This window comes from Chrysemys picta, chromosome 8 (assembly GCF_011386835.1).
Source record: "Chrysemys picta bellii isolate R12L10 chromosome 8, ASM1138683v2, whole genome shotgun sequence".
Classification (NCBI taxonomy): domain Eukaryota; kingdom Metazoa; phylum Chordata; order Testudines; family Emydidae; genus Chrysemys; species Chrysemys picta.
This window is the reverse complement of record NC_088798.1, coordinates 42,610,350-42,628,525: the sequence shown is the minus strand read 5'-3', so window position 1 is coordinate 42,628,525 and position 18,176 is coordinate 42,610,350. Positions and strand designations below refer to the sequence as shown.

The 18,176-nt window shown below is 46.7% G+C and overlaps 1 protein-coding gene across 21 annotated transcripts in view; it reads right to left on the bottom strand.

Moving 5' to 3' along the window:
• Positions 1-18,176, bottom strand: part of GPSM2 (G protein signaling modulator 2) — a 61,274-nt gene that overhangs the window by 29,435 nt on the left and 13,663 nt on the right. For 14 of the 21 annotated variants that reach the window (XM_065554358.1, XM_005285488.5, XM_042840670.2 and 11 more), the window contains one exon: positions 15,386-15,496. The exons of 4 other annotated variants lie outside the window; for them this stretch is intronic. In XM_065554358.1, the coding sequence (XP_065410430.1) occupies positions 15,386-15,447 (62 nt within the window). In that variant the 5' untranslated portion in view covers positions 15,448-15,496. Of the gene's footprint in view, positions 1-15,385; positions 15,697-18,176 lie in introns of all 21 variants that reach the window. 3 more of the 21 variants (XM_065554355.1, XM_065554366.1, XM_065554357.1) reach the window with 1 other exon arrangement.

Genomic DNA, 18,176 nt, shown 5'->3' with positions numbered 1-18,176 from the left:
GCGTGCATCAGGGCCAGCTCTCGACGGTACCATGCGACCCAGTACCAGATGGCGTCTGGGCACTACGTGATCCCTCCTGCCCGCAGGCCCCAGCACCAGCGACGGCAGTACCAAGAGGGCCACCGGGTCTCTGGCCACAGTGAATGCCTCTGGAGTGGATGGAACCACGACATTGCTGATGCCACACTATCCCTGCGATGCAGACGGTTCATCCGGGACCAGATTCAGCACTGGCTGCATAGGGGTTGGAGTCAATGGTGCCACCTGCAATGCCGAGGCAGAGGCGTGGCCTGACTTAGGTTGCACTGCACTCTGCTCCCCGTGCTTGGGCTTCTTCAGTGTTGGAGAATGACCCATCTCGGTCAGCTGCTCCTTATATCTCTTTCTCGGCATTGAGGATGGTGAATGGTGCTGGGACTCCTGTACAGCGGGAGGAGGGTTCTACATCAAAGCTAATGTGCTCGGTGCTGAGTCCAACCAGCTTGGCTCAGAAGAAGGTCTGAGCACCGTTTTCATCAATAAAAACTTTAACCTGGCCTCCCAGTCTCTCTTCATATGAGATTTAAACTTGCTGCAGATCTGACAGCAACCCCTGATGTGAGCCTCACCAAAACACTTTAAACAGCTAGAGCGCAGATCACTCAAAGGCATAGCCTTGTTGCAGGGGGCACAGGGCTTGAAGCCTGGTTACCGAGGCATGCCTCGGCACCAGGAACCGACGAAATTCCATTAACTGATGGAGCAATGCCAACTACAGTATCTAAACTAAAAAACTGTTACTAACCTTTCCATAAGTGTTGTTCTTCGAGATGTGTTGCACATGTTCATTCTGTTGTAGGTGTGTGCGCACCCCATGCACAGCTGCCGGAAATTTTTCCCCCAGTGGTATCCGTCGGGTTGGCTCTGGAGCCCGCTGGTGCCACATGTTCATAGCGCCAGCATAAGGGGCTATGCTGACCCTGCACTCCTCATTTTCTTCTTACCGACCACTCCAAGAGTAGGGCTAGCGGGTGGGTCTTGGAATGGACATGTGCAACACATCTCAAAGAACAGTTATGGAAATGTTAGTTAACCATTTTTTTCTTGTTGGAGTGTTTGCACATGTCCATTTCATTGTAGGTGACTCACAAGCAGTTGCGTTGGAGGTGGGCTTGGCGATCAAGGACAAGCCAACTGTAGTACTGCGCAGCCAAAGTGTGAATCATCTCTGGCCTGCTGAGTGATGGCATAATGTGTCGAGAACATGTGTACCATAGACCAGGTGGGTGGCTCTACAGATGTCTTAAATCGGAACTTGGGCCAGAAAAGCTGTGGAACAGGCCTGAGACCTTGTGTAATGAGCAGTCAGGTTTGGTGGAGGGGAAGTTCCCGCCAGGTCATAACACTCTGGGATCATGATGTGATCCAAGACAAAATCCTCTGTGCAGATTCAGGGAGGCCTTTCATCCTTTCGGCTACTGCTATGAAGAGTTGAGGCAATCTACAGAATAGCTTAGTCCTTTCAATGTAGAATGCCAAAGCCTACCTCACGTCCAAAGAATGCAGGCACTGCTCTTCTCTGTTCACATGCGTTGTGGGGTAAAAGACTGGGAGAAAGATTGGCTGGTTACAGTGGAACTGGGACACTACTTTCGGAAGAAATTTTGGATGTGGCTGTAGCTTGACCTTACTTTTTAAAGAAAATTGTGTATGAAAGCTCTGCGGTGAGGGCCCGAATCTCTGATACTCTCCTGGCCAATACAATGACCACCAGAAAGGCAACCTCCCAAAAGAGGTGTAATAATGAGCATGTTGCTAGTGGGTCAAAGGGCGAGTCTATCAGCTTTGAGATGACAAAGTTCAAATCCCAGGGAGAAACTGGGGCCCTTACTTGGGGAAATGCCTTCTCCAGGCCTTTCAGAAAACAGCTTACCTTCTCATGAGAAGAGAGGGACTTACTGTCAACTTTGGGATGGAACACAGAGATGGCCGTCAGATGAATCTCGATTGAAGAAAGGGCAAGGCCTTGGTGTTTTAAGGATAAAAGGTCATCCAAAACAATTTGCAGGGATGTGCACTCCGGTGGAACTCCTTGCTGTGATGACTGCACAGAAAATCGCTTCCATTTTTCCCCAGTAAGTTGCCCTCATGGAGGGCTTCCTGCTGCCCAGCAGAACTTTATGCACCTGCTCGGAGCAAGTTAGTTCCTCAGGGTTTAGCCATAAAGATTTCAGGCCTTCAGATGCAATGCGCTGAAGTTTGGATGAAGCTGTGGCCCACATGGGTGCCAGGTTTGTATAATTTTTGGTGGTACCCAGAACAGGTCCAAGCAGAGCCATCCCGTCGATAGGACGGACCGGGGTAACTGCCTCAGGCCCCATGCTTTGGAGGGCCCCGCGCTTCAGGGGGACGTGGGGTCCAGGGCAGCCTGGGGAGCTAGTGGGGGGGGGGCTGGCGCTGGCAGCAGCGAGCAACCTGGCCCCAGCCCACCCCGCTCCGCTGGCATCGTTCGGGGGAGGAGGCGGAAGCGGGGGTGAGGGCTTGGGGGAAGGGATAGAGTGGGGGTGGGGTGGAGCGGGGGCAGGAAGGCCGAGCCCCCCCGCTAACCCTCCAGGCTGCCCTGGACCCCGCGTCCCGCTGAAGCACGGTGCCCCCCAAAAGCACGGGGCCAGGGTGGTTGCCCTGGTCCGTCCTATGGATGGGACAGCTCTGAAAATACAAGCCCAAACATCGGTGGAGCCAGGCCCACGTTCCTGAAAATTGGTGGAGCATGGGCACCACAGATCCATATAACTCGCCGCCTATAGTGGCCCGTAGTCCTGCATGATCAGGATTGGAATAACGAGAGACTGTTCAGAGGCTCCACGGACAGCCATAGTAGTGGGGAGTACCAATGTTCCCTGGGCGCCAGTGGAGCTATTAGGATGACCCAAGCTCAGTACTGCTTGATCTTCATCAGAACCTTGTGAATCAACAGGATGGGCGGAAAAGCGTACAGTAGGTGATTTGACCATAACAGGAGAAAAGTGCTGATGAGAGACCCTCAGGGAGCAGAATTGCTGACACTTCCTGTTGATATGGATGGCAAACAGGTTTATGTGGGGAACTCCCCACCTACGGAAAATGTCACTGGTGACATCCAGGCGGAGATAGCACTCGTGGTGAGCAGAGAAGGACCTGCTCAGGCGATCTGCAAGAAGACTTTTTCACCCCTGGAATGCAAGACGCTTCGAGGCCTATCGAATTTGCTATGCAGAATTCCCAGAGACAGACTACCTCTTGACAGAGTACCTCCGTCTGTTGATATAGAACATGGCCAAGGTATTTCCCGTAAAAACAGAGATAATTGTGTTTGTGATGTGAGGCAAGAATGCCTGGCAAGCCAGGCGGACAGCCCCGGTTTCCTGATATTGATATGGAGCAAGAACTCCTCTCGAGACCACAGACCACATCCTAGCACTGAGATATCAGTGATCACATGTGCGGATGGTCAGTGCCTCGCGAAAAGTACCCCCATGCTGACCATACTGCGGTCTAACCACCACGTCACCGAGTCCAAAACTTGCGGAGGTATCGTGAAAACCCTGTCCAAGTGGCACCTGGAGGGGGAATAGAGAGTGGCTAACCAAGCTTGGAGAGGTGATCTAAGTCTCAGACTCGCATGTCAAACCACATAGGTGCACGATGCCATGTGTCCGAGGAGGCTTAAACAAACTTGAACTGTCGTAATCAGCTGTGACTGCAGGGACCTTATTTTGGACGAAATCTCTCAGAAGTGGTCCTTGGATAGAAGAGCTTTTGCTTGTAGAGAGTCGAGAACTGCTCCTATAAATTGCACCAGTATGAGGGTCGACTTCTGGATGTTTATTAGTAGACTCAAGGACTGAAAGGTTATTTGTATCGGAGCAATGTCCTGCTCCACCTGCACTTGGGACTGACCTTTGATCAGCCAGTCGTCAAGTTACAGGAAGACTTGGACCCCTTTCTTTCTCAGAAAACCACTACCACTGCCATTCATTTGATGAATACTCTTGGGGCCACGGACAGTCCAAAAGGCAGGGACACAAACTGGTAATAGGCCTGGTTCACCACAAACCTTAGGTACCTCCTTTGGCCCTGGAATATCAATTTATGGAAATAGGCATCTTTCAAGTTGAGGGCAGCATACCAATCCCTGGATCCAGTGACGGGATGATTGAGGCCAAGGAGACCATGCGAAAGTTCTACTTCTTGTGATAATGGTTGAGACCGTGCAGGTCTAGGAAGGTCCTGAGCCCTGCCTTGGCCTTGGGTATAAGAAAATACCGGGATAGTACCCTCTTCCCCTTAGTTCTTCCACAGCTCCCATCCGAAGGAGGGATTGAACCTCTTGTTACAGAAAAAGCTCGTGAGAAGAGTCCCTGAAGAGGGATAGGGAAGTGGGGGGGGGGGAAATGGGGTAGAAACACACTGGAGGGTACAGTAACTCCTCACTTAATGTTGTAGTTATGTTCCTGAAAAATGCAACTTTAAGTGAAACAATGTTAAACCATTCCAGTTGTCCCATAAGATTTAATGTAAATGCGGGGGGTTAGGTTCCAAGGAAATTTTTTGGGGGCAGACAAAAGGCATTATACTGTACAGTACTCTACTGTGGTTGGAAAGTGCCCCTGGCTTACCCTATACAGGCACAGCCCGCTCCAGGCAAGAATGCTAGGAAGCACCTTTGCAGCAGCAGTGGCAGCTTCCCCGGAGAACAGGCTCGGATTTTGCCAGGAATACTCCAGGCCCGCCTCTTCCTGTCCCGCTTCACTCCACAGCTGTTTGGCGGCACTTAGGACTTTCTGGGAGGGAGGGGGAGGATCAGAGACACGGCGCTTCCCCGCTCCTGCCCCTCCCTCCCAGCACTTCGCACTTAGAACTTTCTGGGAGGAAGGGGCAGGAGCGGGGAAGCCCTGCGTCTCCGCTCCTCCCCCTCTCTTCCAGAAAGTCCTAAGTGCCGCCAAACAGCTGTTTGGTGATGGGGGAAGCGCTGGGAGGGAGGGGGAGGAGGCAGAGATGCGGAATTTGTGCAATACTCCCTTGTAAAGTCGCTGCTCTTCTACAGAATCTTACAAGCAGACAGCCAAACGACGTTATAAGGAAGCATTGCACAACTTTAAACAAGCATGTTCCCTAATTGAGCAGGGACGTAACACTGAAACAACATTAAGTGGGACAACATTAAATGAGGAGTTACTGTATCTAGATTCCACAGTGCTTAGGACCCAGCGGTCCAAAGTGATGTGTTCCCAGGCTTGGAGGAAACGGGAAAGGCAGTTAGAAAAGATAGGGTTGACTGGATCCTGTAGGAAGGGGGTTAGTAGTCCGTCTTCAAGTGCCTCGTCAAAACAAGTATCTCAAGGTGCAGGATTGGCTTGGAGCAACCTGAGAAGGTCCCATAGAGGATGAGGGCAGAGGGGGTCTGCGCCCAAACCCCCATTTCTCCTCCTCCTCTGATCCTGCCTGTGTGGCTGGGAGTAATAACATCCATACTGCTGAGGTCTATAGGACCTTCTTGACTGGGCAGGCATATGCAGACCCAGCAATTTCAGTGGCGCCCTAAAATCTTTAAGGCCATGTAGCCTCACATCCTTTAGTTCAGAAAAGAGAGACAATCCCTCAGAGGCCAGGTCTTGGATTGTCTGTTGCACGTCCTGAGGAAAACCTGACCGTTGCAACCACAAAGCTAACATATAGTGACAGCCGTGGCCATTTACCTGGCTGCAGAATCCAGGGTGGCCTGCAATGAAGTCCTCGCCACTGTCTTTCCCTCCTCCACGAGGGCCAAGAACCCCTATTGTCCTGGGGGAATTTGTCCATTAACCCCCCACATATTAAAATCGTAGCAAGACAACAGGGCTTGCTCGTTCACTATTCGGAACTACAATCCTCCTATAGAATAGGCCTTTCTCCCCAGGAGATCTAATTTTTTAGGGTCTTTTGGCTTAGGCGTCGGTCCTGCCTGGTCTTGACGGTCTCTCCCTCTGGCAGCCACCACTACGAGGCACCCTGTGGTAGGGTGAGAAAATAAGAACTCACAGAAAGCCCTTGGCTGGTACAAAATATTTTAGCTCAGTCCACTTGGCAATGAGAGGGAGGGAGCCACAAAGATTTTATGGGCTTCATAATCACATCACGTACGGGAAGGGCCATCCTAGAGGGACCTGTCATCCCTTAGATGTTCAGGAAGCCTTCAGTAGATTCCCTTACTTCCTCCACATAGATGTTTAGGTTGGACGCCAACCGCTTTAGTAAGTCCTGGTGGGCCATATAATCATCCCATACTGGGAACAACTCCTTCGCCAACAGCGCTTCATCAGGTGAGGAGGAAACATGCGGTGCCGGCGTAATGTCCGCCCCTCCCTCTGCCAGAGGGCTCTACTCCTGCTGTCCAGCGGGCTTCTCCATGTAGTCAGTACCGGGTTCCAGTGTATCTCGATGCTGTACTTGCAGCCCCGTCCCTACCAATTATGGTGCCCTATGCAGCCCAAGCACCTGCTCCCCGGCCCCCCCCCCCCCGGCCCCCCGCAGAGGGTCTGGGCTGCACTCAAGGCCTGCGGGGCCGTGGTGGCAGGAGCTGTGGGGGGGGCGCTTTGGGGATTTGCGGGGGGCCTGGCAGCAGCAGCAGGAAGTGAAACGACCCGGCCCCAGTCCACTTCGCTCCCCTCGCTCCAGCCATGTCGCTCGGGGCAGGGGGCTTGATGGAAGGGGTCCGCCCCCCTCCCCCCGCATTCACCAACACAGCGGGGAGCCAGTGAAGAGGAGCAGGTTGGGCTGGGTTGCTCTATTTCCTGCCACTACTGGTGAGTGCGGGGATAGGCTTGACCCCTGCTGCCAGCGCCAGGCCCGCCCACTAATCCCCTGGGTTGCGTCCGTTGCTGGGGGAGGGGGCTTGGGAGAAGGAGTGGAAAATGGGGGTGGAGGGAGTTATCCCGGGTCCCGCATCCTCCTAGGAACGTCCCTGCTCCTTGCAGTGGGCGCACCCCACAGGGGGGCCAGTTGGGGAATGGGGCTGGCCGCCAGCGCTGCCGCATACGAAGCACACAGCTGCATAGGGCACCATGAAATTTGGGGCAATTTGGTGCCCCAAATTTCGTGGTGCCCTATTCAGCTGCGTATTCTGCATATGCCCAAGGACTGCCCTGTGTACTTGAGGGGCTCAGCTCTCCAAGGCCACAGAATATGAATACCTCAAGCCAAAGCCTTGTCCCGATGGGAACCCCCACAGGCTGCAGAATGCCCCATGGTGCCACCAGCCAGGCTCCCTAGTGCCATGGCAGTAGCTGTTCCAGTTAGCTGGGTGGGTGCGGAGAGCAGTGCCGGCATTCTCAGCAGCTCCGACGACAAGAGTAGCAGGACTCCGCCTCTGACTCCGAAGAGGAAGTGAAAGAGGAACGGGGCAACCATAGCGGTGCTGAGCCACCTGGTGCTGGAGAGCGGTGTCATGGAGAAGCTCTAGGCAAGGTGCGCCCAATGGGGGTTTTCCCCTAGAAACCGGCCTCAATGCTGGTCTGACTGTAGAGGGACCTCTTTGTCTGCTAGCTGTGCTACCTTCTGATCCCCTAGAGACCTTCGTACCAGAAGCATCATTTAATCTCTTGCCGCCGCATAAGCTTCTGGTGTGGATGGCACTGCAAAGCTCTCCATGCGCTGTCTAGCGGAGGGCTGCGACGCATCCCTAGGTGGAGTATATGGGTCCGATGAGGCCGCTGACTGAGGCGGTGCTGGGGAGGGAGAGCGATCCAACACGGGTCTCGATCCATCCTTTTGTCTCTGCCCATCTCCCCTTGGGCACCGGTGGAGAGGTACTGAGCCCCCCACCTGCTGGAGGTGCGCTGCGCACCAATGCAGATGTACTTGGTGTTGATTCAGATCCTGGCTCCAAGGCTGGTCTGAATGCTGCCTCCATCAGGACTTTCAATCTCACTGTGCCGTCTGTCTGAGTGTGAGGTTTGAACTCCCTGCAGATCTGACAGCAGTCCTTCTTGTGGGTTTCCCCCAAACACTTGGGACAGCTTAAGTGTGGGTAACTTGTTGGCACTGGTTTACCACAGGAGGAGCAGAGTTTAAACCCTAGCGACCAAGGCATGCCCCAGTACCGGGTAGCCTCTAAAGCAATGGAGAGGTATCCCCCAAACCAATCTAACAACTATTAAAACTAAAAACAACTATTTCTATACTTATAAATATTAACTATATACAACTAGGTAGAGAGAGCAACTACTAGAGAGTCTTGCTGAAGCAAGGAGGGAAGTTCTAACAGCCATCGTGGGCAGTAAGAAGAAACTGAGGAGTGTGGGCTCAGCATGGTCCCACCCCTTATCCCAGCACTACACGTGTGCAGCACCAGGGGGTGCCAGAGCCAACCCAATGGATACCACTGGGGAAAAATTTCCAGCAGCTGTGCACAGGGCGTGCAAACACCTACAATAGAATGGACATGTGCAAGCACTCAAAGAACTATTTACACGTTAACTATATATACACAATATGAAGAAAACACTAAGACCACGGAGAACAGCTTGATGAAGCAAGGAGAGCAGTTCCAGCAACTGTCATGGGCGGTAAGAAAGAAACTGAGGGGCACAGGGTTGGTCAGGCCCTTTATACCGTCACTATGAGCACACAGCACCATGGGGCGCCAGAGCTGAGCCAAAGGGTACCACTAAGGGAAAATTTTCTGGCGACTGCTCGGGGCATGCGCACATCTACAGTGGAATGGACATGTGCAATCACTCGAAGAATTATTCTTACCATTCAAAAGATAAGAAATGCTGAAGTATACCTCTACCCCGATATAACGCTGTCCCCGGGAGCCAAAAAAATCGTACAGTGTTATAGGTGAAACCGCGTTATATCGAACTTGCTTTGATCTGCCGGAGTGCGCAGCCCCACGCACTGCTTTACCACTTTATATCCGAACTCGCGTTATATCGGGTCACGTTATATCGGGGTAGAGGCATATATTTAAGTTTTCTCTTTGGTTAAAGGTCATCAAAACTCAAGAGCACTGAATAGCTTACTGAAATACAAAAATTCTAGATTATTTTTAGTGTAAGATTTCAGTTCAGCTCTGTCCGTTTTGGTTAGGATCTTACCAAATTAACAGTCCATTTTGGTCAATTTCATGGTCACAGGATTTTTAAAATGGTAAATTTCATTATTTCAGCTATTTAAATGTAAAATTTCACAGTGTTGTAATTTTAGGGGTCCTGACCCAAAAAGGAGTTGTGGGGAAGTTGCAAGATTATTGTACGGGGGGTTGTGGTACTGCTACCCTTACTTCTGCGCAGCTGCAGGCAGCCATGCTACCATCAGAGCTGGGCAGCTGGAGAGTGGCGGCTGCTGGCCAGGAGCTCAGCTCTGAAGGCCAAGCCGCTGCCAGCAGCAGCGCAGAAGTAAGGATGGCATGGTATGGTATTGCCATCCTTATTTCTGCACTGCTGTCTGGACAGCTGGGCCCTCAGTCAGCAGCCGCCACTCTCCGGCCGCCCAGTTTTGAAGGCAGCAGCGCAGAAGTAAGGGTGGCATGGTATGGCGTTGCCACCCTTACTTCTGAGCTGCTAATAGCGGGGCATTGCCTTCAGAGCCTGGCCAACAGCCGCTGCTCTCTGGCCACCCAGCTCTGAAGGCAGCATAGAAATAAGGGTGGCAATACCACGATCCCCCCTAAAATAACCTTGTGACCCCTGCAACTCCCTTTTGGATCAGGACCCCCCAACTTGAGAAACGCTGGTCTCCCCCGTGAAATAGGTATAGTATAGGGTAAAAGCACACAAAAGACCAGATTTCATAGAGGGAGACCAGATTTCATGGTCAGTGACGCGTTTTTCATAGCGGTGAATTTGGTAGGGCCCTAGTTATGGTAAGTGAGAATAGGGAACAATAATAGTTTCAATTAAAGGGGAAAAACCACAGGAAAGTAAAGATTTAAAAAAAAATACTACCACAAGCACAGCTATATTGATTCATATATTATAAGGCCAGAAGGGGTCACTGAGATAGAGTCTGACCTCCTGTACAATGCAGGCGATAGGATTTCCCTGAATTAATTCCTGGTAGAAGTAGAGCATATCTTCTTAGAAAAAACTTCCAATCTTGGTTTAAAAATTACCAGTGACAGAGAATCCACCACAACTCTTGGTAAACTGTTCCAATAGTTAATTACCCTCCCTGTTAAAAATGTGCACCTTATTTCCAGTCTGAATTAGTCTTATATAAAGAGTCTATTGATTTATAAAACCTGTTTTTAGGAACCAGTGGATGCCAAAAATCTAAGAACTACTTTCCATTTGGATCATTCTCTTACTGACTTCTTTCAAGTTTGGAGTCTAGCTTAATTGTGCGAAAGGAAGGAAGAGAAGGAAATATCTGTCACAGACTAATTGCAGATGCCTGCACTGACCAATTTTTCAATATTTTTAGTCATACCATATTATAGACTGTTACCCAACTCTCAGATTTTGGCAATGTAGTTTTGGACAAACAGGCTGTTTACAGACTTCTGCTCTGGGTCTAAAAGCTGCTAATTAAAAAAGGAATTACACATAACCTTCAAAGTTAGTTACAGGAACAGCCTGAGCTACTGAACACACACTATTCTCAGTTTCAAAAAAAATCCCCCTTTTTTGGAATGCTCTCAAAGCAGGTTTAAATTGCTGCTGCTAACATGGATAAATTGCAAGCAGGCAGACAAAATGAGGTTGGGTTATCAATTTTTAGGAAGTAATTAAATAGTTACAAGAAAGTAATTTCATATTCTTCCTGTCTGTTATATTGTCTGACTTGAATTACTTCATTATTCACTAACCAAGTACATAACAAACGATGCATTGAAACAGTAGAGACCAAGAGAGAACAAGCTTCATTCATTTGTGTAATTCTAGGGCATTCTGTTCCAGCTAAACAGGATAATGCTCTTTAAGACGTTTTTGTGGAAATATTCACACAAGTGTTTCATTTTGTTATTCTACTTATTCCCCTGGTCCTGCTTTTCTGCTAAAGATTTTTGTTCTGTATAAATTCTCATTTGTAAAACTACCTCACACTCATTTGTCACTCAAAGTAATTCATTTCATCTGACTCGTTTTTAAAATCTTCTTTGACCTTTTTTACCTTCTCTTTTGAATTTTCTCTAATAAAATAAAAACCGTTTTTTCTCCACTGTTTGGAATCTCCTTTACTTTAGCTGCAGTCTGCAAACAGTGAAGCTGCAGAAAACTGTTATGAGGAAACAGAAATTAGAAGAACAAAACAAGACCAGAAATACTATCGTCCAGAAATACTAATCAATCAAAACTCAACTTGTTCATTCCTGTGAATGGGATTTCTGAAAACTCCTGATCAGATTTTTACTACTACTAAATACACACACAAGTTTGTTGTGAAACTGTTAAGACTGCTACACAGAACATCTGACACAAAACCACAGATGCAAAAAAATGTAAAATGTAAGGAACGTGTTATACAACACAGACCAGACACCACCTTAACTCTGTCCCTCAACCTTCCTTTCCACACATATCCCTTTACTAGACTAGTCCCTCTCAGCAATTCATGTGTTAGCTAGCATGTTGTAAAACTGTAGTTTTAACAATGCAAACTGTTTAACAACGCAAACCTTTGCACATGCTAGCTGGCTGAGTTGAAGCCTGATTGGAGTATCAGTTTCAACTTGACCACCTAGTACAGGGGTGGCCAAGCTTACTGACGCTCTGAGGTGCATACGACAATCTTCAGAAGTTCGAGAGCCAGGGCGCACCTGCTGGGGCTTGGAGCTTCAGCCCCAACAGGAGGTGCCTGCCAAGGCTCGGGGCTTCAGCCTCGCTCCTGCTGAAACCCCAAGCCCTGGCAGGCGCACCCTGCGTGGTTGAAGGCCCTATCCCACCACCCCACTGCCAGGCAGAAGTCCCAAGCACCCTCCCAGTCTGATAGGTGGAGAGTCGGTAGGTATGGGGAGTTCTGTGTGCCACACTTTAACTGTAAAAGAGCCACATGCGGCTCATGAGTAGTACAGCTTGCCTTGTTTATACTAGAACTTTACAACATGCTTACATGAAGTTAAAAAAAAAAAACTACTCAAGATAACCCCTTAGTTGTGGGATGTTTGGTGCACTAATTTAGTGTTCTGGGGTGGAGGTAGTTTGCCAGTAGTTGCTCCATGGAGCATTTGCTGGTGGTCTCTGGAAAGCTGGCCAGTCACTGGTGTTGGCATCATCCTTATTTCCAGCCAGTGAATAGCAATAGAAGACAACCCAAAACACATTTAATGTTTTTCCATGTAGGCAATTGATGTAGCTGCCACAGGGATATTGTCTGACTATAGAGTGAGAAGAGGGATGACCCACACAATTAAAAACAGATCCACAATCGTATCTCTGTACTGAAACGTGGACCCTGCCATTCAAATTGTTTGAGAACCCTTGCTATAGGAATGTCTTCGGAAAGGGAATTCTGCTCAAGAGACAAAAGGACAAGAAATTACCTTCTGCATATACAAATACTGACAGAAAATAATAGGTCATGAGCTGAACATAAAGTTATGGGGGGGGGTTACCTTGAAATTCTACACTCTACAATCAACTGACTCGAGAACTAAACTCTTTAAACTACATCCATTTAAATAAAAGCCTCAGATCAGTTCAATATCTGAATCAATATCTTACTTATGCATTTTTTCTTTATACTAGGTTCCTTGGAAATTAAAAAGGTGTAGCTATTACCTCACCACCACCACCACTACCTTTTAGAATAATTGCCACAACCATCCTTAGGCACAGAGTAATCTGACCATTATTTAAGAACCATCATGATGAAATAGAATTTCTGCCCTCTGCCCTCCCCACCCCCATTAAAAAAAAAAAGTTAAGTCTCCATTTTTAGTTTTAAAGAAGTTGCACTCAGTCTTGTTTTGTGATATGGAACAGTACTTAGTAATGTCACTATAACTCTGGCTGTCTAAATGTTTAGAGTTATTGCAAGCTATTGATTGTTTTAGTCATTTTAAAAGTATGCCTTGTTTTTTTATTACTTGTTTTTTCAGTCTCAGGATGCAGCTATACTAGATGTTTGTACTGTTGCAACCATACAATTACTATGGGAAAGCTGCAACATTGCACAGCATCCACACATTTTGTTTCACGTGCATGCAGTGAAGAGTGGTCCAGAAGAAAGGCATCCCTCTTCGTGGCCTAACTAATTTCCCCATCTCCCTTCCTCTACCTATTGCAGTAGGGGCTACAGGGGATAGTGAAACAGACCACACTGTGGGTGACAGTACTATGCAGAAAGACATGGCTTTACTTGAGAGGATGGAGTAAGAAGAGGATGGCCTTGATGCTTACATGTTTAAAATCCACCCTGCTCTACTTTCTCTTTTTCAGAGCTCAGGAGAGTGGGAGATGCTAGTGACGCAGTGAATGGACACGTGGCAACCCTTAGTGAAGAAAGTATCAAAGGGGTAGCCGTGTTAGTCTGGATCTGTAAAAGCAGCAAAGAGTCCTGTGGCATCTTATAGACTAACAGAAGTATTGGAGCATGAGCTTTCATGGGTGAATACCCACTTCTTCGGATGCAAGTGGGTATTCACCCATGAAAGCTCATGCTCCAATACGTCTGTTAGTCTATAAGGTGCCACAGGACTCTTTGCTGCTTTTGGTGAAGAAAGAGCATGCAGGTACACTTGCATTCCCCAGTGTATGTCCACATGTTGTACTAACCAGCCATTGATTGTGTCTTTTCAGGGTTTCCCTGATCTGGTGCCGATTTCATGTTAAAAAAGTTAGGATTCTATTTAAAAACTGTATTTCTCATTATATCCCAGTGTTTCTCTTAGTCAACTGGCGTTTAGAGAGTCAGAGCCCCTGTTGCTCTTGAGACTGCCCTGAACAGGTGTATTGGGAGACCAGACTGAATTGAGGCCACCCTCATCCTGCATGCAGCTAGTTTCATGAGAGACATGAACAAGGACTCTGACGTGTTCATGCTGTCACAAAAGAGTGGGCCGGGGCATTCCAGAATTGCACTGGGAGAACCAACTGCATCAGTGCAGTTGTTAGGCCACTGCTTGGCATCTACACTAGCACTACTGTGTACAGTGGTACAGTGGCAGACAACATTGTTATTAGCCTTGCTGAAGGGGCCACCACAGGACAGATAATACAGGTTCTGGGAAGAAAAGGTGTGCATCATGCTGACCTGCCACCACCCAACAGCAAGAGCACTAAGTATTTCTATAGTCCTTCACCTTTAACATGCTTTATAACCAAATTTCAACATCTACACGAGGAAGGTGAATATCCCCATTTAATGAAGACAGCATTTGTCTCAATAAGAGCATATCAAGCAAGTTTAACTTTGACAGCTTTTAAGTGTTTAGAATGTCAAGTTATATCAAGATATAGCAACTTCACCTCCAAGCCAACATTCCTCCTCTTTACACCTTTAAGCATTGTCATCCATATGTATGCAAGTACCACCTCTTAGGACACTCTCCCTAGCTCATATAGTCAGCAGATTATGAAACTACACATAGTTTGTGGAGGTGCTGGGGGTACGGTCAAGGGGGTAAAGCAAGATAACACAATACAGCAGAAGACTATCAAATAAAGTGGACCATTTCAAGCAATTAACTGATAAAGTCAATGAAGGGAGGTACACATGAATTACACTACTGGGATTATGCTCCACTTCCTTCTTAGAACAGAACAAAAAGTCACATCAAATTGGCATACTAAGCCCTCATAAACACAACAATATTTTTATAGTAAATCACATGCACCAGTTCATTTTGCAACAGCACACAGTTCCAGGACAGTGACAATTTCAGAGCAGAGCTATGGAAGGTATAAAAAGTGGAACTTCTTGGAAGAACAGTACCAAACTTACAGAAGTGTAGAATGACAGTTTTTTAAAATTATTTTCTCATCTCACACAATTCTTGCGTTCAGGAACAAATGAGACACTGTCAGGTCAAATCGGAACCAAATTTTAGGTTTTGCAAAATAAGCTTTGACGAAACCTAATACCATTAGAAAAGTTTCTAATGGAAAGTTCCCCCATCCAGTGCAAATATTTTCCACCAGAGTTTGCAGTATACTAATGTATGAATGAAATCAGCCAGGCAACTGACTAGTCTATTTTCATTGTTCAAGCCAAGAAAAGAAAAAGAGCAAAACTTTTAAACAGTAAGAAGTGATATTTTTTAATTTCTTTCAGTTTTAAAGGTACAGTGCCACTAGTAACACAGGTAAAGAAATAGGTTCCTGTTGAAATTATGTTTAACTTTGCTATTTCTCTTTAAAAATAACAGTATTGAACATTCACATAAGGTTTCTATTGTTAACACAGTACTTAAAGTTTTATACAAAACAGTACATAGTCTTACCTGTAGCGAACATGAAAGGAATGATCTTCACGCATGCTTATCAAAACATTACTTTCCTCCATTGAATTGCATTATCAGTAGAGAAAAGTGTTCTGCAGGCAGGACAAGTACCTTAATACGGAGAATTGTTGTCAGCACATTATCCCAGTTAGTATATTAACAAGTTAGAGTTAATACATCCTAAGCTCCTGCTGAAATACTCTTCTTTATTAATAAGGAAAAGAGATCAGTGCCAAACACAGCTTAATTTTCCATAAACGTGTCCCAAGTTCTTGTGTCTGTGGCCCTTTCAGTTCCATTCAGCTGCATTTCTGCAAAGGGAACACAAGATGCTTGCCTTGAAGTCTCATTTTCAAAGAACTCATAACCACCTTGGGCTGATGCAAAACGCAAAGCTATCCCTGCTGAGTGCTAAATCTTATCAATCATTTAAAGTGAGAGAAGCAAAGTGTTTCACTGTGACCATGAGAATTTTTGCATGCAGGCAGCTGGAAAAAAAAAAAAAAGGTTCAGCAGAAAGCAGTACTCTGTGTTCAGCTAGAGTTTGAATCAGCCATCATTATGTTGCTAGTCTTTTGTCCTGGGTACAATTCCAAGTGACAAGCTTAAAGGATAAATATGTATGAGTTTGGTTTTAATATAGCATCTTTCATGTTTATATGTAAATCATGTTAACATGCACTTGTGAATTACATGGCTATGCATTCCAGCAAGAGATTTTAGAGATGTCAATACATGACAGCAAAACAAGCACTCTATACAGTCACCAGAACACCAAGAGGAAATTCTGAAGCTCTAATTCAATCCACCTTTATTTAATTCATAGATTTAGTCTTGGACCCACATTTTCCACACAGCATCCTTCCATCTCTCCACATACACCTCTCCCCTCCAAATTTTTTCTTATTTCTGCTTCCAGCATCAACCACTTCCATAACTTGTAATTCCAACATAATGCTCCCATTTGCCTCCAATAGTGCTTTTTCCCCTACCCAGTCCTGCCAAGACTTCCTCTCTGGCCAGCACTCCATAACCAAATTATCAACCCTCTTCCAGTACGACAGTTCTTTCACCCCTTCCATGCAGGTGTTACAACTGCCTCAGTCTCAATAAGTGGGTGTGAATTTTTTTTAATAATAATAATTCAAGGGAGGAACACATACATTTCAAAATTCAATTGAGTCTTCATGAATTGGGAAGGACTTATGTTACAATCTACATAACAGAAATGCCAAACAAGCCCTGCCCCACTAATGCAACAATATGATTAAAGATTTTGAATGCACAGGAATGAGGGAGTTATAGCTTCCATGGAAGTGATAACTGAACCTTCTCAACCTACACACTGTATACACACTATGCTTTTGTATAATGGCATAAAAATTAATATGATAAACAACGTTACAAACAATGCACAAGGGGTCAATTTATAGTTCCTGTGATTTCCCACAACTTTAAATTATCCAATTTTTACATTTATGTCTGAATCATAGCATTTGTGTTCTGAAGCTCTGAAAAAGAGACAGAAGTAAACTAGAAATCAGTGCATTGTTGAACATGCATCAATGATCACATATTCAAATAAACACAATTTTTTGTTCATAATGCAGTCCAAATGTATAAAGGAAAAACATGAGAACCCCTAGACACTCAAAGGATATGTCTGCACTGCACACGAAGCACAGGTCTGCAGGACCCGGGCTTGTGGACTCTGTTTCCAAGCCCATGCTTGAGCATCTACATTGCATTATAAATCTTGGTTTACAATTACTGGACCCAGGTCTCAAACCTTCTGACTCAGGTTTGTGGCTTGACCTGCATCCATACTGCAAAATAACAGGGTTTGGATCAGAGTCTCAGCAGGACTTGGGCTGCCTCCCCCGCCCCTGGCAGGGTGCTAGGACCTGGGCCCTGAATGCTTGCTGACCCAAGTTAGACTGATTTGTGTGTGGATGGAAGGGGGGCTTGGGTTCAAACCTTGAGTCAGAGCCCAGGCTTACTGTGCAGTGTAAATGTACTCTTATATACTCATATGGGTTTAGATTTTCTAAGATGATTTAGAGAATTTGGCATTTGTTGCAATGGGAGAAATTTCATTTTTGGGTGCGTCTACACAGAACAAAATAAAAAATAATGTGGCAGCGAGTCTTAGAGCCTAGGTCAACTGACTCAGATTCATGGTGCAAGCTAAAAATATAAGTGTAGACATTCAGTCTCAGGGTACGTCTACACTACCCGCCGGATTGGCAGGTAGTGATCCATCTATCGGGGATCGATTTATCATGTCTAGTGTAGATGCGATAAATCGATCCCCGATCGCTCTGCCATCGACTCCGGAACTCCACCACGGCGAGAGGCGGAAGCAGACTCGACGGGGGAGCGGCGGTCATCGATCCCACGCTGCGAGGACGCGAAGTAAGCGATTCTGTCAATCTAAGATACGTCGACTTCAGCTACACTATTTTCGCAGCTGAAGTTGAGTATCTTAGATCGATCCCTCCTTCCCCAGTGTAGACCAGGCCTCAGAGTCCAGGCTCCAGCCTGAGCCTGAACATCTACACTGCTATTTTTAGTCCCACACTGCGAGCCCAAGTCAGTTGACCCAGACTCAGACTCGCTCATGGTGTGTGGTTCTTGTGGGGGTGGGGAGAGGAGGGATATTTTTTCTTTTGAGCAGGTGAACCCTTAGAGAACTGTATCTTGCTATTCAATATTAAAAATGTAACAGAAAAGTGGATATTGTGAGTATACAGTATGCCTATATATATATATATATATATATATATATATA